The sequence below is a fragment of the Rhinolophus sinicus genome, chromosome 5 (assembly GCF_057876585.1).
Source record: "Rhinolophus sinicus isolate RSI-liver-muscle chromosome 5, RSI-T2T, whole genome shotgun sequence".
Classification (NCBI taxonomy): Eukaryota; Metazoa; Chordata; class Mammalia; order Chiroptera; family Rhinolophidae; genus Rhinolophus; species Rhinolophus sinicus.
This window is the reverse complement of record NC_142505.1, coordinates 105,361,453-105,382,197: the sequence shown is the minus strand read 5'-3', so window position 1 is coordinate 105,382,197 and position 20,745 is coordinate 105,361,453. Positions and strand designations below refer to the sequence as shown.

At 51.6% G+C, this 20,745-nt stretch overlaps 1 protein-coding gene across 1 annotated transcript in view; it reads left to right on the top strand.

The window, feature by feature from the left end:
* Window positions 1-20,745, top strand: part of STK10 (serine/threonine kinase 10) — an 86,621-nt gene that overhangs the window by 25,121 nt on the left and 40,755 nt on the right. Inside the window, exons 3-4 of the mRNA XM_019741192.3 lie at window positions 13,767-13,815; window positions 15,706-15,855. Coding sequence (XP_019596751.3) covers window positions 13,767-13,815; window positions 15,706-15,855 — 199 coding nt within the window. The remainder of the gene's footprint in view (window positions 1-13,766; window positions 13,816-15,705; window positions 15,856-20,745) is intronic.

The following is a 20,745-nucleotide window of genomic DNA, read 5'->3' as shown; positions in this document are numbered from 1 at the left end:
TCTTTGCTCCTCTAGTGCCTTCTTCCCGGCAGGCCCTTCGCATTGTGGTCTGCGGACTTGCTCCACGAGGCCTTTGAAATTCTTCCCTGGTACTTCCAGGGGAAAGTTACCTCCTTTTCCTCTTCTCTCTGCCGCCTTTGTTTCTCTCATCCTACCGGTCTCATTTTAGTGCAGTTATGAGTCTTGTAGACAGGACCTGCCTTCATCCTGCCCAGGGCTGGTCCAGAGCAGGGGACGGAGGGAAGGTCCAGGTGGGTCCCCCAAGGCAGCTGAGGCTGTTTGGAGCCAGCCCTGGCCTGGGGGGACTGGTCAGTGGGGGACCTGCAGCCCACAGAGCGTGCCCTGAAACTGACCTTGATTGGTCTTGCTTTTGACCCAAGCGATTCCCCAGCTATTGATAGCTGGCGGGGAGGAGAGAAATGTTCCTGTTCTAAAGCTTTTGCTTTGTGCGGAACCTGGACGAGGAGTGAAGGTGGTTGTGGAGACCTGTCTTGCAGACTGTGAGGAGTTGGAAGTTCCTTCTGATTGGGTCCTGACCCCGGGTCTTGCTCAGCCTCTTGACAGCACAGCAAACCCTGATGTCTTGCTCTGTTGCCTCGTCACCCCAGGACTTCCGGCTCTTATCTCTGGAAGCTTGGGTCATCTTGGGGACTTAAGGGCCTGCAGCCTTGTCAGACAGCTGCATTCTCTATTTATTCATATAAACAAGTCTCTGTTGAATTCCTTCGTTGTGCCAAGCCCTGTTCCAGGCCCTGGGGATGCAGAAATGACAAGACAGGCCGGGTCCTGGCCTCACTGGGCTCAAAGTCTAGTGGTAGAAGCGGGCAACATGGAAGCAAATAAAGAAGTGCGAGGACTTCAGCAATCGATAAATACGCAGGAAAAAAATAAATGGGGAAATGTGATGTAGGTTTTTGGGGTGGGGGTCAGAAACAGGTGCTTCAAATAGGATGGATAGGGAAGACCTTTCTCATGAGGTGACATTTTTGCCAAGGCCCATAAAACAAGATGGAGGGCAGAGCTGCAAGAATTTAGGGGCAGCAAGTGCCAAGGAGATAGAATAGGACGTGCAAAGGCCCTGAGGCAGGACCAGGCAGAAGCTGTTGTGGCTGGAGCAGGCGAAGCAAGAGAGACAGAGAAGGGTAGGAAGGGAGACCAGACTGTGTGTGGCTTTGAGAGCTTACTGCTGAGAACCTACTGTGTGCCGGGCTCTGTCCTAGGGGCTGAGGATTCAGCAGTGAACAAGAGGTACAGTCCTCGTGGAGCTTATCGTCTGCTGGGGCCGACAGCCAATAAATACGTCAGCACATAATTCCGGTTATGAAAAGGACCAAGGTTGATATAAAGTTGGAGGTGTGGCCAAGGGACAGGACAAGTTGCCTTCGATGTGTGACCTTTGAGAGGAGCCAGTTGTTAATCTAAAAATAAAAAGCTAAAGTGAGAGACAACAAGATGTTATTTCAGATTAATGAATAGCTATTCGGGAAGCACTGATGCAGGCAGAAACCCAGTATTCCGATTACGGGGTGAAGGCAAGGGGTTTTTATGAGAAGGAAAGGAAAGTCATTACATGAATAGGAGGAAAGAATTTGTATAGGTGCTAAACAGCCACATTTTTCTTTAGCTATACATGGTGGTCTCATTCTCGAGAACGTCTTCATAGTCAGGAAATGTGCTTTCTTACTAGCTTTACAAACAGTTGTGTGGAATACAACATTAGTTTGGCCCAGTCCAAAGGTTATTTTGCCCCGTTCAAACATTCCAGGGGTTTGAGGAGTAAGATGTACAAGGCCGTCCTAGCTCTATGTCAGCTCTTCACCCAGCAGAGGGAGAATCAAGGCTACAGCAAGTGCAAGGGCCCTGAGGTGAGCGCGAGCTTACTGTGCTCAAAGACAGCAAAGGGCCAGGGTGCCTGGGTTGGGGTGGGAGGAGATGGGGTCCGAGAGGTGGGATTGTGATCGGGTTGTGGGTATTGTGAAACCTCGGGGGTTTCACAGGGCAGTGTCTGCCCTCTCTCTCAGCCGTTAATCTGGTTAGTCTCAGCGTCCCTTTGCTTCTTCTCCATGTGTGTCTCATGCATTTGTTCTCTTCTTCCCTGCTCTGCAGTGGAGGAACTGACTCCAGTCCTGTGACCTGGTGCAAATACAGCTCTTAGCTAACCTCTGAGTCTCTATCTCTTTATCTCTGAAATGCGGATGATGGTAAAACCTTTTCCTGTCGTAAGGACGCAGTGAGCCATACAGGCAGTGTCTGGCCAACTGGGCGCTTAGTTGATGCCGTTGCCCATCTCTCCCTCCTCCAGCCCTTTCCATTCCCACTATGCCCTTCGGCCTCCCGGTTTCCTGCAGACCCGGCTCTTCTGGCTTCTCTGCCTTTCACCTGGTGAACATTTCCTGTGACCGTGTCACCCCCAAACCATAAGAAAGGTGACGTCAGGGGGGATGATGACAGCAGCCCTGAGTGCGGGATGGCCTTTCATGTGCACACAGCAGGCCTGGCCACCCTGGCCTGCCCTGGAGACCGGCACAGGGCAAGGTCAGACGTCCCTCTGCCCCCTGGGTTTTGTCTGGTCAGACTTTTGCAGGGAGTTTATCTGCCCAGGAGTCTCTTTGCTGACTACCAAACAAAGCAGTGACTCCTTTGCTTGGCGTGGAACGCCTCTCGTGTCATGGTATATTCCCGGGGTCCCCCCAGCCCCCCAGGTGCGAATATCCTGCTCTTGGCGCTAAATACCACAATATTTATTTATATGACACTCTTGGTAGGGCTGCCCCTCCCAGTCCTCTGCTACCTCTGTGATACTTAATATATATATTTGAAGGTGACTCACTTTTTAGAAATTAAATACATCTATTTAAAGGGAAACTTTCGTCTCACTACCTTAAATGGAAAACTAGGACCCACTTGCCATAAATAGAAGGAAAAGAAAATAAACCAGTTCTGTCAAGTTCTAGCATAATCCTTTTTGCCTGCCGAAGCCTTTAGCCTGGGCACCGTGCTCCCTGTTAAAAGGGAGGTCGTCACAAGGGGACTCTAGCACCCAGTGGCCTTGGAGGGTGAGAGACCTGAGGAGGGTCTGCTTTGCCCCTGGTGCTGTGCGATGCTCCACACTCACCCCCATATCTCAGGGCTGCCACTTGGGGAGGTGCCCTGGGTCGGGGGTGGGGACCTCCCTTGGCGGAGTGTTGGGACCTGGCTGTGCCCTGTGAGGTCAGAGCTTGAGGACGGTCCTCTTAGAGATGAGGTGGCCAGCCAGGCTCAGCGACTTGTTTAGGGTCACTCAGGCACAGGGGCTGGGCTTGGACCCACCCCTACTGCTCAGGAGACCAGTGGTCTTGTCCCCACAGCTCACTTCTCAGCTCCCGGGTTTTCTAACATTTTCAGCTGTGGAATCGTCTTCTGTTGAAATCTTCACGGAAGTCCTTGTGGGCCACAGCGAGAGCCGCAGCTGTCCTAAGCTGGGGGTGCCAGGTCCCCCCAGCCTCAGTCCCCCCAAACCCAAGGTGGCCCCAGAGCCCTCTTAGGCCCTGTGGATTCTGTTTGGGCTATACCAGGATTTGGGTCATTCTCTGTGAGGGGAGCTGTCCTGTACGTTATCAGAATTTTAGCAGCACCCCTGCCTCTACCCCCCAGATGCCAGTAGAGGCCCCCAGAAGCCCCCTCAAAATGTCTCCAGATGTTGCCAAGTGTCCCCTGGGGGGCAAAATCTTCCCTGGTTGCGAACCGCAGGTCTCTACCACTCACAGCCTCTCGCTGTCAGGGGCGGGAGTGTGTCTCCCATGGCAGGCAGGCTGTGAGCCACGGCCCCCATCTGTGGGCAACCTTAGAGCCAGTTGCAGACCGATGACCTCAGGCCAGGTAGGTCTGACATTTTGTTTGGCATGCGGGATGTTTTTAGAAATTCGTTGCTAGTGTTTTGTCAGAAGACATCACATAAAATCTGGCCTTCTGACATTTTTTGAACAACCTGGAGATGGGCTTTCCAGGCTCCCTTTCTGCATGGCAGCAGTTGTCTCGGGCTGAGCGGGCATGTGACCTCCAGTTAGCCGCAGACCTCACCACTCCCTGAAGCACCCCCATACTGAGGCTGAGGGCTGTCTGCCATGGGCGTGTGCTGCTGCTTTTGTTCACGCAGAATGGAGAGGAAATATTTTCCATCCCAGGTCTCTGTCAAAGCTGAAGAAAGTCAAGGTAACCAAGAGGACAGTGTTCCTGGAAAAGTGTGTGAGGGGACATTGTTTTCATCTGTGAGTTAGCTGCCCAGCTGCGGTGGGCATGTAATCCAGGCCTCCTGGTCTAGGGAGTCCAAAAATAGGCTTGCGAGGGCTCTGGGAACTTCCTGTGCATCTGTACCAGGCTGTGCGGGCTTGCGTGTGTGTGTGTGTGTGTGTGTGTGTGTGTCCCTGAACAAGTGACCGCGGGCCTCTCAGGGTGTGTCTTCTGGTCTGAAAGTGAACATTCTGCAAAGCGGAAGTGCAGGTCTCAGGGTTACAGCAGGCTGTGGGTGGGAGGGGCCTGCTGTAAACACACGTCCACGTGACCACACATCACCGGCCAGGGTTTCTGTGGCTTGTTGTCTTGGGCTCGGCGGCCAGCTGTTGGTCACCGACATATTGCATCTCTGACCATAAAGAAGCCAGAGCTGGAACGAGACTGTGACGTTAGAAAGGAGCAGCACTGGGTGCCTCTTGGAAGTCGCTCCATGTGGCAGCAGGAGCGCGGCTGCAGCCAGGACTCCCGACATCTTCCTGCATCCGGGACTCACCGTGTGACCCTCACCAGCCTCTGCCCCAGGCGCAGTGGACCCTCGTGGTGCAGCTGGTGTCCCCAGCGGGGCGCAGGTGGAGTCGCGTAGATGTGGATGCACTGGCCCAGTAACCTGGGGTTTGCCTCGAATCCTGCCTTTGGAGTGTCCAGGCTGGGGTCTCTGTGTCACGTTCACAGGAGGTGGTTCTGGCCTGGCCACGTTCCCAGGCATGTCCACGTGGGCTTTGTGCACCATCTGACCCTGTCCACCACTGTCCTCTCCTCCAGGGCTCCCCATATGCCCCTCACATCCCTGCTCACGCCTCTGCTTCCTCACACATCCCACTCGCTCACCACCTAGGAGCAGGTCCTACCGTTACCCCCACTCTACAGGTGAGCAAACTGAGGCTCATATTTCTGAACTTGTCCCAGACTCGTTCTGTGAGTCGCAAGAATTGGAACTCGGGTGTGTCTGACTCCCGTGTTGAAAGCCTGTGTTCACCTTGGTTTACTCAGGTGTATTGGTTCCTTGGAAGCCTGTGTTCCTCAGGTAATGAGTCGAGGAAGGCTGAGCTGCTCGTAGGGATGTACTCCATGAACACCCACCCTGCGCCATCTTCCTGCCTCTGCCTGCCGTGCCCGTCTCTCCACGTCGCCACCTCCTCCCCTTGTCAGATCCTACTTGTCCCTCGAGGACCATCTCAAATGCCACAAACCTTTAACAATTTTAGTTGAAAATGCTGTCTCCTTCCAGACGGGCTTCCAGTAGTGTGTGTGTGTTTCCTGTGACCCTGCTCACTCCTGGGCTTACAGATGTGAGTCTGTCTCCTGACCCTTCCGCTGGGGTCACGTCGTCAGGCCCGCGGCATGGGGCCGGCTCATTCCTCTCTGTGTCCCGCACAGCTGGCCTTAGGGAATGCTCTCCGGACAGACGTGCTCAAGTGGATCAAAAATGTGCACACACGGAACTGCCTGTGTCCGCCCCTCAGGGGCCGAAAGTCCAGTTTGCATCTGCCCGGGGTCTGGTCCCAACCCCGCTCTTGGCATCTCTTGGAAGGTGGTGTGGTGAGGTCGGAGTGATGGTGATTGCCAGCATGATGACAGTGACTCGTTTGTCACACTCTGGCTCGGTGCCAGGCACTGTGCTTGTTCTTTTCACAACGCTATCTCATTTAACCCCGAAAAGCCCACCAGGGTAGGAATGTGTTGTCCCCGTTTTACAGAGGAGGAAATGGAGGCTTACAGAGGTTAAGCATATTGCCCAAAGTCATCCAGGGGCAGCATTTGGACTCAAGGTCAGGGGACGTTGACCCTGAAACCATGCTTCTGACCTCTGGGCTAGACAGTACCAGAAGGAGGTAGGCACCCCTGGATTTGAGTCACCTCAGTGCCATGCAGAGATGCCCCAGGACTTGAGCCAGCACACTGAGTAATTCCCACCCAGAGATTGTGGCAAAGGGGCCAAACAGGCTCAGCGGCTCCCCAGCCGTCCCTTTGCCGTGGCAAACTGCCTCCCCACTCAGGAGCCCCAAGGTCATCCAGGTGCCCTTCCTTCCATACGGGGCGCTCAGTTCACACAGGTTCAGGGGCCCCTGAATTCCTTCCCCAGGCTTCTAGTGAATGGGGTGGGTGGGCGGGGGTGGAGGAACAAGGCCGGCGTTCCTGGGAGGCCTGTGGTGTGGGCCGCGCCACTCAAAGGCCACATTGTGTGGCCTGGAGCTCAGAGGTGCGGAGGTTCTGGGACTCCACCTCCAGCTGAGACGCTGCAGACATCTGTGTATTGACTCTTGTGCTTTTTGGTGGCTGCCTTGGGACTCCTTTCTACAGGCTTCTATTGAGTAGCCAGAAGCCTGTGTCTTCTGTGCAGAGGGATGTCTCCATGCCCAGGGGACAGTGCCTCTCGGTGAGGAAGGGCTGGGGGGTCTGATTGCAGCAGCTGTCATGCTTCCCGAGGAAGAAACAAGCCCAGCGAGGGAAAGGGGCTTGCCTATGGCTGCACACGTCAGTGTCTGTGTCTTGGAGTCAAGCCGACCTGGGTTTATACCTGGTTCTGTCACTTAGGAGCTGAGTGGCTTTGGGGAAACCGTTTCCCCACCAAGCCTTGATTTCCCCCCCTGTAAAATAGGGATAAATATAACTGCTCACAGAGTACATAAAGGAATGCTTGTAGAACGTGCACAGTGCTGGTATGCATTAGTGCTCAGCGATGGCAGCCGGCATCTCAGCTCTTCGGTGGCAGAAGAGGGAGGGGACTGCCTTGCTTTGTCTGGCTTGCTTTGCAGAATCTGACTGTTATCTATATTAGTCACCCTTCGGCTGGTTTGCCCTGATTTCTGGGTATCTTAAAGCCGCTGAAATGTCATTCACATTCACTCATCAAACACTCACTGACCATGTACCAGGGTCCAGGCTCTGCTAGTGGGTGATGTGAATGGACTTATATAAATTGCCTACTCAATGATAAAGTGACTTCGGTCACCTGGAAACCTAAAATGTCAGTGTTGCAAATGACCTTACAGCTGTGGAAAGCTTCACTTTCCAGATGGGGAAACTGAGGCTCAAAGCAGGAAAGGGGTTACAACAGAAGGACCGTGGCAGATCTGGAGCTGTGCCCAAACCTCCCAGCCGTGACTTACTTTACTTCCAGGAGTGTTGCCAGTATTTTATTGAGCACCTCTGTGTACCCAGCACCCCTGTTGGCTTCAGGAAAGGTTGTGGAGGTGAGGGGACCCAAGCCCAGAGCACTGTGTGGTCACCAGGATGTAGATGCCTCACCTCTGGCTTTGAACGTGCCTCAGTTGTCTCTGGGGACTGGCGGGCTGTGACATTGCTGACCCGATTCTGCCGCTTGACTCTGCGGCCTGTGGACTGTAAAAGTTAATGTCTAAACCCTGTGGGTGGTCCAAGCCTGTTCTTATCTGGGCTGGGACATCCTGGCTCTCTTATCTCCTGGTGAGCAAGCTCACTTGGTATGTGTACGCTGATCAGTGGGGCCCAGTGAGGGCTGAAGCAAGGAGGCAGAGGGGCCCTTTCTCCCACCCACCCAGGGGCTGTGTATGACTCAAGCTTTTTGTGGCTTCCTCCTTGAGGCACTTGTCAGGGAGGATGGGGTCACTGGGTCTCTTCCATCGGGGAGGTGAATGGACCCCCGACTTGGCACCCAAATAAGTCCCAGTTCAGCCCCCAACTCTGCCACTTACTATTTGTGTGACCTTAATAATCTCCCTGGGCCTCAGTTTCTGCATCTGTAAAATGGGAACAGAGTGTCATCAAATGCTTACAGTAACTGCTGACACTTATTGAGCATTTACTGAATGAATGTCTGGTAATGTTCCAAGTGCCTGGCATACATTATCCTGTATAATCTTCACAATAAACCCCATGAGGAAGAGGCATGTTTTATGATACCTGCTTTAAATAGCGAGTGTGAGATAATCCGTGCAAAGCATTGGCACGGGGCCTGGCACAGAGTAAGCTCTCAATTCCTGTTAAACGTCATGGGAGGGGGGAAACTGCAGCTGGCCTGGGTGAACTGACCTGATGACCACTTACCTTGTGAGGAGCTCAGCGGCATGGAGACCATATGAGTGAAACAGCTGCTTGTGGGCGTTTTCTTTGTGTGTGTTATTGAGAAGTGTGGGCATCAGCTTGGCCCAGCACCTTGGTGTCAGTGTTCGGTCCTGAGGGGTTGACCTGGTAGAAAAGAGAGATTCTAATGCTGGCTCTCCATCCTGAGTGTTGAACTGAGCCCTCATTTGCACAGAAGGTTTATAGTAACTGGTTCCAGGGCAACTCTGAGAGGACACTGGGCCCAGGATTGAGCTGTGTGTGTATGGTGCTGTATACCAGTGTCTAAAATAGTGCGGGTTTAGGTAGGGGCCTGCTAACTCCACAAATGAATGAGTGAGTGACTGAATGACTGAATGAATGATCGGGGAGGTGAGGTGTCCTCCCAGGATCACGTAGCAAGGCCTTGACCCTTAACGCTGCACCGTGACAGCTGCTTAATCTAAACTGATGAGGGAGGGAGGTAAACACAGGTTTCCAGTTTCCTTTGGCCTCCAGCCAGAGAGGAAAGCCAGCGACTACAGGCTGCTGTACAGCCCCCCGCTGGGCTTTGGGCTCTGTCTGTGCGTGTCTATGGGCCTAGGTCTCCAGGGAAACAGAGCTCATGAGAGCTGAGGAGGGAGACCAGTCGTGCAGAGGGTGCTCGTCTGTCAAGAGGGCCGGAGAAAAAGCAAGAACCTCCCTTACCAGAATGTGCGCCCTCATTCAAGCTCAGGCTCACCTGCCTTCTTATTTTTAAAAAGTACTCATCGAAATACTGCATCTGTTTCAATTTGACCGTCTTTCATAAGGCAAGTCCCTAAAGCCTTGTTGCCAATACCCAGGGCTTCTCAGACCATCACTTGGTAAAGGCTTACTGGGATGATCTGACATCCTACCCGAGCCCCTAACTCTTTGGTCAGAGGCAAGGAGTACAAGGGACACTGATGAGGAATTTCGGGTTAATACAGAGCCTACAAGACATGATAATTCTGCCCCCAAGACTTCTACCACTGTCTCATGTTACGTTTTGTTGGGGGAGGAGAGACGTGGCCCGAGGTCCAGGCCTCTTGCTTTTTCGCGAATTCCTGTAGAGCAGAGGTTCTCAGAGCATGGTCCGGGGAGAGCAGCCGCAGCCCCACAGCATTTGTTAGAAACGAATATCTTTGCACTCTACCCCACACCTACTGAGCCAGAAACTGGGGTGGGGCCCCCATCTGTGTCTTATTTTAGTAAACTCTCCCGGAGATTCTGATGCACGCTCAAGTTTGAGAACGACTGATGTAGTGTTTTTAACTGGTCCCACCTAGCGATTTCTAGGAAAATATTTGCCCATCAGAATGGTGTCCTCGCCCTCCTCTCCCATTGCCCTAATTCAGCCTTACTGTCTCTTGCCAAATGTGTGAGATCAGATACTTTCGGTAACAAGTAACAGAAAATCTCAACTCTAACCTAAACAACAGAAGACATTAATTGGCTTGCATGTTCCATGTGAAAAGTTCCGAGGGAGGTCAGGTGTGCGGGGGCATTCGAGCAGGGCTCCATCATGCTGTGATTTTTCTCTGCCCTCTTTTTTGTATCAGTTTTTCCTTTACCCTGGCTCCCCTCATGGTGGCTAGGTGGCTGCCTGCTACCGTCAGAGCTGTGTGCTTCCTTACGGGTTCTAGAGGGAGACATCATGGCACCCTACAACAGCAAGCAGAACTAAACAGCTTTGCTCTGATTAGACCAGTCCTGAACCAGACATCAGGGCATGTGGCAGAGAATTTCTCTGATAGCTTTAGGCCCCCACTTCCCGCCAGGAATGAGCCATCTCTCCTGGCTGTTTCACGAAGGGAAAGGAGGAAATGCTGTGTACGCCTGAAGAAGGCGGCAGCCGTGATGCTCAGGGCACCAGGATGAAACGGCGTTTTTGCTGTTTGCCCCAAATCCATGCTTCCCCCAGCTTTCCCAGTCTCCAGAGACAACATATCCAGGAGGATCTCCCCGAGGCAGAAATCTGTCTACAGCACCCCTTGTTAAAACCCTTTGGTGCCTGTCCCCAGCCACACATACAGAGCCCTCAGGATAAAGTTCATGCTTTGAGATGTTCATATTCTGGGTAACCTTTGTGGCCTGCTCTCTTCCCATCCTTTGAACCCCATGAACACTCCATACTTCCCCCTTCCACACTCTTCCATGCAGCCCTGCCTCTGCACTTGCTGTATTCTACCTAGATTGCCTTTGTCTTTCTTCACTTGGTAAATTTGATGTCTCCTCCTCTGGGAAGCTCTCCAGGGTAGCTCCAGGCCTGGTTAACCAATGTGGCCCTGGGCTTTTGGGTGACTCAGTCACAATGTGCCTGTACCTCTCATCTCTGTATCTGCCTCTGCCCATGGTCTTGGGGTAGGGACCTGTCTGATTCGTCCGGGGTCCCCAGTCCCCAGGCTTGTCACAGACTGGGAGACCAGATAGTGTTTGTTGACTGAATACTACTTTTATGGCCCCCACTCACCCTAGCAATATGGGTCCCTAGTAGACCCTCAGTTGGTCGTTGTCAATGGATTAAACTGATCACAAACCTCACTTCTCCAGGTTCTGAGAAAACCCTTAGCCACAAGCTGCTTGCCGCCCTCTTGAGGGAACCGGGAGGACCAGCCTCTAATGGGTTCAGGAGTTGGTCCTTGGTTCTGGGGGAAGTTGGGTTTGGGGCTTGATGAGGACTCAGAGGCCTCGAGCTTGGTACTAGGAACCCTCCATCCTCAGCAGCCTGTTTTCGTCCCAGGATGCTGTGGGCACAGGCCTGCTGGGGCTTTCCTAGTGGACGGGTGCAGACACCCCATCCCCCTCAGAAGAACAGCTGCATCTGTAGCCACGGGTTATTTTAGGCCAGTTCTTTCCTTTAAAAAAGTTTTAATAAAATATTTTTAAAAATATTTCTGATACAAAATTTTATAACACATATTCGTTGACTAAAATGTGGAAAATACATACAAGTATAGACTACCTGTCACCCTTCCCTGGGTGTTGATGTATATGCTTCCATTCCTTTTTTTAAAAAAATTATTTTCCCATTGAAATTTTTTAAGATTTTTTTTCTCAATTTGGGGAAGGAAGGACTTTATTGGGGGAAAGTATGTACTTCCGGGATTTTTCCAAGTCAATTGTTGTCCTTTCAATCTTAGTTGTGGAGGGCGCAGCTCAGCTCCAGGCCCAGTTGCCGTTGTTAGTTGCAGGGGGTGCAGCCCAGCATCCCTTGCAGGAGTCGAACCAGCAACCTTGTGGTTGAGAGCCCACTGGCCCATGTGGGAATCGAATCAGCAGCCTTAGGCATTAGGAGCACGGAGCACCAACCACCTGAGCTACCGGGCTGGCCCCCATTCTCTTTTCTAAGCATGCGTATTTAGTAACTTCCTAAGGCATTGAGGTGATTATTTAATTATTTTATTTTATTATTTTATTTATTGAGATGATTATTTTGTTAATGAATTCCCCTGCGTTCCTGTAAACATCCCCTGTAAATGTCCCCTGTAGCCCTACTGCTGATAAGCTGAAAGGTAAGTGTTAGATGCATGAATGGGGCCCAGTAAGAACCAAGTCAGGAAAGATACTTTTTTTTTTTTGTGCATCACACAAAAGGCACTAAGATGTGAGACTTTCAAAACCAAAAGGATGAAAAAAACCCACTTTCAAAAAAAGAGAAGAAAAAAATATTTTGCCACATGCTCAGGTTCATGCCGAGGACTGTTGTGTCAAAAACAGATTCAAACTTCTGAGGTACGGGTGACAGGCAGTGATTTCCTGAAAGCACTTGATCGAGGTCCATATACAAATTGTGAAATATTGTGGGTTTAATCCTGGCATAGAACCAAAACTTGGCACATTTATTCATGGGAATAAACCAAAGCTAAACTGGGAGCTTCCCAGCAGCCATGGCAAAATAAATAAAAGGGAAGCACTAGGGTCATGGAGCTGGTGAATTGCAGAAGAGGAAGCAAACCAGATTAGCGGAGTGCTCAAGCTTTCTTAGTGCTGAGTTCTGGAGAGCAGGGGTCACGAAGACCTTGGGTCAGGGTGTTGTGTAAGGGACCATTCCACTGAACGGTGCAGGAACCACTGGGTGTGGCCACTTCTCCTGTTGACTCTTGATAATAGCTGCGGGTGTGTTGATAAACTGCTTCTGGGAACGCATATTTTTGTAAGAAGCCTAAGGAACGTGGTCTGAGTATGACGCTTTCGGGTGATTTCGTTTGCTAGAGCTTTAACAAGTGCATATTAACTGGTGTGGCTTTCACTTCACTGTCTGGAGGACGGTGGAGGTAGAGGTGATGAGTGCCATTTTACAGATGGGGAAACTGAGGCTTGGGGAGACTGAATGGCTTCCCCAAGGTAACACAGCACTACCAGGACTCACACTCAAGTCTACCACCTTTGCCTTTTCGTCAGCACCCTGTTAGAGAGTGGGGTGTCTGTGCCTTTCTGATCGCCCCACGGGCAGTGTGTCTGCCTCTTGGTTGGACAGACGTCACAACCAGCAGGGGCCAGGAACCGGAAGCTAAAGAGTGGCTGAAAGTTTATGTCACTTTCCACCTTTCCCACCCACCTGAATCAATACTTAAGGAAAAAGAAAAAGCACCTTTGTACATACGATAGCAGCCCAGAATGGGCGAGAGTGAAGGTGGGAGTGAACCAGAGGGGAGGGCCTGTGTCAGTACCCACCGCACTTTGTACTCTTTTTGCATCCCCTGCACTGGTCTGGGAGCCCTCGAGGGCCTGGGTCTGGTGCTTCTCCCAGAGCCTGCTACCAGTGGGGGGTGTGGTAGGTGTATGTTGAATGAATGAGTGAATAAGTGAATGAATGAATGCCTGAACAACGTGGGGATTAGGAAACCTGCTTTCTAGTCTGGGACCTGCCGCTACACAATCTGTGTGTGTCCTTAGTCAGTCACATTCCCTTTCTGGGCTTTGGCTTCGTCACCTGAGCTGGTCTTCAAAGCCCTGATGTCCTGATGTCCCGAGGCAGCCAGGGTCCCGGGCTCTGAATGATGGAAAGAGGCAAGAGACAGGTGCTGAGATTCTGGGAGGACTTGGCTTGTGTGTGGCTGGAAGGTGTCCTCTGAGACCCCTGCTGTGGAGTGCAGGAAGTAGGGCAGCTGGCAGGTGGGGACCAGTGAGCAGGACGGGTGGGAGGGGAATGGGAGGGTGTGGGCTTGGCTGAAAAGGCTGTTCACTGAACCTACAGTTTTTCTTTTTCTGAAAAGTGAAGTGCCCCAGCAACTCCCTTGGGTGTTAGAGCCTCCTGTGAGGGCTGGGGCCGGATTTGTGGGGGTGTGCAGACTGGGCAGGTCCTGGGGCAGTAGGAGGAGGAGAGGCTGGCGAGTGAGGGCAATGGGCGCTGGCTGGTCCTGCCTGGGCTGGGACTGGGCCCCTCGGGTCCGCCATCTCATGGGCTGTGCGCCCCTGCTCATCATTACTTTGCCTGGTGTTTCCTGCAGATCATGATCGAGTTCTGTCCTGGAGGAGCTGTGGATGCCATCATGCTGGGTGAGTGTCTCTGGACCCAGGGCGATGGTGCCCGGTCGGCTCTGTCTGGGATGGGCGTCCTTCACTCCCCAACCCCACGGATCGCCCTGACCTATTTGAGCACCTCCCCGCTCTGTCCCCTTTTGGGAGCAGGGGTTGGCTTCCTGGGGAGAACACAGGCCACTCGTTGGGAAACAAGGAACACTCCCTGTTAGAAAAGCCCTGTGTGCTTGAGCTGGTCACTCATTCCCTTGAGCCTCCTTTGCCTGACCCCATAGCACTTTCAGGAGCTGAAAAGGAGACACCTGAGGGAGGTTCTTTGAAAAGCGGGGATCCCCACTCATTTCCTAAGAGCTCAGTGGGGATGTTGTCAGGTCTTGATGTCCCAGGCAAGCGTGAGCAATAACAAGAAAATGTATCAGTAACCACCCCTGGTTTGCGAGTAGTCACTGTATGCTAGAGATTGTGGTAGCTGCTTTCACGTGTATTCTCATGTATAAAATCCGGAGTATCTGTCTTATTCTCGACCTGCTGATATTTAGAATCACACAGCACAGCTGAGATGTGAACTCAGGTCTGGGTGACTCGGCTCCTAATTGCTGCCCGCCCTGCGTTCTCCCCTGCTCTTGCCAGCCTGGTGGGCAGTGAGTGAGAGAGCCTGTGGGTCTGGGGCTCCAGTAGGTTGAGTCACACGTCCAGGACTCTGGGGCGGCTCAGGAGAGGGGAGGTGCCCTCAGCATCGTGTAGCACCATCCAGCCACTTTTTATTGTGAAGAAACTGTCTTTCCCACGTTTATCTCAGGAATGCCTCAAATTTGTGGCAGCCTTTCCCCATTCTGACCTATAGAAATGCTGGTCTTCCCTGCAGAGCCCTTTGCCACTCCCAGAGTTCCCAGGTGGACAAATGACAGTAGGGAACAGGCTACAGGCACTTGTGAAATGGCCCTTGTGTGTGCCTTCTCTCAGCAGAGACTGCCTTGGAAGATTTTCGTTGTTCAGGGTAGAAGCCAAGAAAATAAAAATGGTGGTCTTGTATGAGTTTGGACTCTCTAGGGTATAAAGAATCAAAGACGATTTCAAACTAGGTTAGGGAAAAGAAAGGGTAGGGGATGTGGGAGGGGGAATTTATTTGCACAAATAACTGAAAAGTTCAAGGGTCCAGCTTCAGGCACAACTTGATCTAGGAATTTTTAAAAAAAGTTGTCACAAGAACGTGGTTTCACCTTCTACGTTTCCAGTGCCACCACTGTCAGTCAGTTGACATTTCTTCAACACTAGCTCATGTCAGGCTGCAGGCCTTCGCTTCTGCTGGTTCCTTGACCTGGAATGCCCTGGCCCCGCCTTTTCTCCTCTCAATCACCTCTTCTTCCTTCAAGACACAGTCCGATGTCCTCTCCTCCGGGGAGCCTCCCAGTTCCTCAGGCAGACAGCTTGCTGCCCATCCTGCCCTTCCTTCCACACACTCATACCCCCTTGTGTTCCAAGCATTGCCCAATGTTTCTGTGTCCCTCTCTGTGTCGCTGTACTGAACACAGAGCCTTACTCAGAGGAAGCATCACTCAGTCTTGCTTACAGAACGATCTCTCCATCTCAGAAGGAATGTGTTTACAAACCTGAGGTCTGAAGCCAGACTGGCTGGTTTGAATCTCATCTGTACTTCCTATCTGGGTGACCTTGAGCAAGTGACCTGGCACTCTGAGCCTCAGTGTTCTCATCTGTAAAGTGGGATGATAATTGTGCCTGCTCCGTAGGGTTACTGTGAGGACGAAATAGGTAACAAGTGAGGTACTCACAAAGTGAACGTGGTACATAGTAAGTGCTCGCTCATGTTGGTGGCTTTTGTGGGTGGGCCTGACCTGGAGCTGCCGGCAGTGAGCGCTTGCTGAATTGACAAGTTCTCTTGCTTTCCAGAGCTGGACAGAGGCCTCACCGAGCCCCAGATTCAGGTCGTTTGCCGGCAGATGCTGGAAGCACTTCACTTCCTGCATGGCAAGAGGATCATCCACCGGGATCTGAAGGCCGGCAACGTGCTGATGACCCTTGAGGGAGACATCCGGCTGGGTAAGGGCGCCTGCGGGTGACGGTGGGAAGGCAGAGCACCACGCTGCCTGCCTGGAGATGTCCTCCTGGACTCCATGGGCAGCGGGGGCCGAGCAGGGGAGCCTTACTGTGGCCGCCCAGGATGTGACAGCCCTCCTTCCCCTGTCCTGGACCGCAGGCCACGTACAGGGCCCATTGGCTCAGTCTGTCTCAACTGATGGTGATTTTGTCCCCCAGGGACATTTGGCAGTGTCATTGGTTGTCACAGCTAGAGGCAGGGAGAGACTGCTGGCATCTGGTGCGGAGAGGTGAGGGATGCTCAACATCCCAGAGCACGCAAGACGGTCCCTCGATACAAAGAGTGACCCTGCCCATGAGGCCCACAGTTGGGGGATGGGGTGCTGGCCCAGCTCTTTGCTCATGTGCTCTGGGGAATTCAAGGGAAACCTTCGGCTCAGACATCAAGAACTGATCACTTGTAGGAGGCAAAAACCTGGGTCGGGACCATGTGAGGGCCTGGGCAGAGCAGGGGAGCCCTGGGTTGGGGAACAGAGATGGAGAGATGGGGTGTCCTAGCAGCCTTGGGCTGAGATGTGCCCAGTGGGGTTCTCATTTCCCATGCTATATCCCCCCCCCCTGCATCCCCTAAATCTAGACGGTGCTGACATGTGGGGCAGACTCCAGAATCCCACGCCAAATGTAGCAGAGGGTGGGATAGAAGCAGTCGGGTGCACCAGTTTTCCAAATGAGTTGGCATATGCAGTTGAGAAAACCAGGAAGCCAATTAAGACGGAAAAAAACGTCAGGGAGAGTTGAATGTGCCAGTCTTTACCCATTTCCTGCCGGGGCTCCAGGGTCCCTGCTGAGGCCTGTTCTGTTTTGGGAAATCCTCCTTCCCAGCTGGAATCTACCGCCTGGCAAAGCGGTAGAGGAGGCCTGGGAGATGGGGTGGTGGTCTGCGTGCCTCTTCCTGGCTTCCTGGGACCGTCTGGGCCCTTGGAGCACACCCTCCCCATGTCCTTATGTGACTAAGGGAGGCAGAAAAGAATTGATTGCTCAGGAGTTCTTTCTCCCAAGCAAAGGCGTTACCTTCTTGAAGACTATGTCTGTGCTTCTCAGTGGGGTACAAACCGATAGGAAGCAGCAGGGTGAGCTGAGCAGAAAGCAAGGGGCTCTGGACACCGATGAGCCAATTCAGATCCTGGCTTTGCCACTTCTGAGCTGGAGAAACATACCTACCCGTCCAAACCTCCGTCTGATGGGTCTAACAGAAGACCAGCCTCACAGGGCTGCTGGGACCATTGGGGTGAAGTAGGTTCAGTACTGTCCCAGCGGACGCAGGGGCGTGTCCCTCTCTGCTCCTAGGTGTTTTGCTTCTTCCTCGTGTTAAATATTTCCTTCTGTCCAGGATTTCTAGCTTCCTTTGAGATCATTTGATAGGTGCCAAGTAAAGCACCAGTTTCAGCTCTGGGTGGGTATGAAGCAGTTCTCCGTGGCGCCTGGGTATCCATTTGTACAGAGAGAGCAGGGAACCGTGTCTGCTGCCTGAGGCAGTTAGGGTATTGAGTGGCGTGTGGACTTTGAAGTCCCGTCTGTATCTTTGTCCTGGATCTGCCACTTGGCATTGGGTGACCTGGGGCAAGTCACCGAATCCTTCTGAGTGCCAGTGTCTCAAACTCTGGATGGGGTAATAGTTGCTTCCTCATAGAATTGGGGTGATGATTTAGTGCGACCATGCATGCAAAGTGTCTCTGGGGCCAGCACATCGCACAGGCCCAGCACGTGGTAGGTATCTTTCTTGAGCTGAGTAATGTCTGAGGGCAGCTGCTGCTGGAAGGGGTGTACCCCACACTCTGAAGAACCTTTGTTCCTCTCCCCAGAGATGATTCTCTGGAGATGGGAGGTGAATTTCACAACTTCTGGGGTCTTTCCAGTTCTAAGCTGAGGTCTGAACTGGTCTCAAGATCAAAGAGCCCAGCACAGAGCCTGGCATTAGTAGGTGCTCAATACATAATAGCTTCTAGCGTTGCCAGCACTTTCTCGGTTTCTGATTTCTGCAGGACCCCTCATTCCCAAAGGCCCCCCGACGCACAGCAGGCCTGGCACGTGGGCCTGGCAGGAACACACACCCGCCTCTCTCCCCCACCTTGACCCAACCCGGAATCCCTGTGTGCTGTCGTCAGCAGGCTGGCGTCCTGGTTCTTTCCCTGTGCCCACCATGCACTGAGCCAGTGTTTGATAATGTAGTACCTCATTTAATCCTCAAAGACCACTGGTGACATTTTACAGAGGAGGGATGTGGCAAGCTGAGAGGTTCATTTGCCCAAGGTACACAGCTAGTAAGAACAACGGGGGTTCAGACTAACGTATCTGGCTTCAGAGCCCACGTGCGTAACCAATACCCTCCTTTTTAGACTTTTTTGGTGGCAAGTGATAAAAACCATCTCCTGTGACAAAGGCAGACAGGAGAATGTGTGTATATGGCGTATGGAACCGAGTTGGGGAGGAGGTATAGCTAGTTGAGCATCGAGGTGAGTTGGACCCTGGAACACAATGCTGCCGAGACTCTTTTGTCTCTGCCTTTTTGTGTGTGTTGGTTAGGTTCTCAGACCAACCTCCTCCACGAAGCTGCTGGCAAGGTCTGTTTTTACTTTTCCCAGCATCACTTCCTGCAGGATGAACTGAACCTCATTTCAGATCTCAGAGTCCATAATCCCAGTGAAGGGCTCTGATTGGCTCAGCTTGGCTCAGGTGCAGATCCCTGGACCAATCAACGAGCCCCAGTAAGGAGGGCTTCTTTGATAGGCCCAGCTTGTGGTCAGTCTCTGAGAATGAGGGTTGGCTCATGTACCGTGTTTCTCCAAAAATAAGACCTAGCCAGACCATCAGCTCTAATGCGTCTTTTGGAGCAAAAATTAATATAAGACCCAGTCTTATTTTACTGTAATATAAGACTGGGTAATGTAATGTAATGTAATGTAATATAATATAGTATAATATAATATATAATATTATATAATGTAATATAATACTGGCTTTTATATTAATTTTTGCTCCAAAAGACGCATTAGTGCTGATGGTCTGGCTAGGTCTAATTTTCGGGGAAACAGGGTAGCAATATGGAAGTCTCCCACCTCCTCATGGAGCAGTGTGGTTGGGGTGGTGGAGATGGTTTTCCAGAAGAGAGGTTTTGGACTGGCTACGAAAACAACTTGTTGTCTGCCACAGACTGACTGGCACAACCTTTTGGAAATGGCACAGTCTATTTGAATAACAGAGACCCAGAAGAAGGGGAGTGAGTGAGGCAGAAGTGTTGAGGGGTAGGAAGCAAGAAAAAAGACTGAATTTGTGTTTGGGGTTGAGGGAGAAAATACCAGAAAAAGACAGGGTTATGTGGGGAGAAGAGAGTCGATGAAGGCAATGGGGATAGGAGGCCAAAAATGGAGGGGAATTAATGGGAAAACAATGGCTTCATTAGTGGTCACGTGTGTCTAGTTGCCTGAAAAACAAGAAAACGAGAAGTGAACAGAAAAATAGAGCAGTTCTTCCAGTCTTACATTTGGCTTAGATAATATGATCCCCATTCAATAGATGAGGAAACTGCGGCTTAGAAAGATGAGGCAATTTGTCTCAGATCACAGTAGGAGCTTCTCACTTCCCTGCCTGGACTGTTTCCATGACACTCCTGGGAAGGCAGGTGGTCCCGATATTGAAGAGAAGTCACTTGGGTGCCCTGGGGAAGCCTCCCTCCTAATAAACCCAGGCAGGCCGCTGGCTGCTGTAATCTGGATGGGATTCCAGGCTGGGGGATGTGAGCCTTTGCTTTTTCCTGTCCCCAGCCCAATTTCAGCAGGTCCCAAACCTTCTCTGGGCTTCACTTCCCTGTCTGTACCAGGGGGGCCCTGGCTAGTGTCTGTCCACAGGGCCACTGCTGGCATTTTGGATGGGATGGTTTGCATCCTGTAGGAGGTCCAGTGTCCCTGCCTCTCCCCAACTAAATGGCAGGAGCAGTCTTGTTCATGTGACAGCCAGACCATCGCCATTCATTTCCAAATACTTCCTGGGGCACATGGCACCACCGTTGGTTGAGCACCACCTGGGAGGTTCTCAGACCTAGAATTGGAGGGCAAGCCCCCTCCCGGCATGGGGTGGAGGGTCTAGGGGAGGAGCAGGGGTGCAGACGGCAGCTGGACAGTGGTTTGGCTTTAGTCGGCCTGGCATTGCCTGGGAAACAGCTCCTCTTATCTTGGATTCTTTGGGTTGCTTACAGTTAAGTGGACAGATGAGAGATTCTCATATATTTTCATCCATTCTAAGTCCACTGCTTGTGTGTGTGTGTATATATATCGCATAACATACAATGCAGTTTACACTGTGTATGTAGTTTTCTGATTGTAAAAATAATATTTGATATACATATACACATATGTGGAAAGAGTTTCATTGCAACAATGGTTACAACAGCAAGAAATCAGAAATGATTTAAGTGTACTCCACTAGGGGATTAAATAAGTTATGGTACTGTCATACGATGGAATCTTTTTCAGTTGTTGAAAATTCCCTTGTAGAAAATGTGTAGTCTCTTGTAAAGATGTACAGTTGACCCTTGAATGACACAGGTTTGCACTTCATGGGTCCACTTAGATGAGGATTTTTTTCAAGAAATACAGTTGGCCCTTCGTATCTGCGGATTTCACATCTGCAGATTCAACTAACCACCGATAGAAATCAGTTACTCCCAACTATGGATTGAACTGTATTCAAAACTGCTATTTTCAATTGTGGTTGGTTTAATTCACTGATGCGAAAGGCCCACTTGCAGAGTCAAAAGTTAGTGGGGACTTCTGACCGCGGGTGTTGGCTCACCTAACCCCCGAGTGTATGTACACACTGGGAAGGGGAAAACAAAAT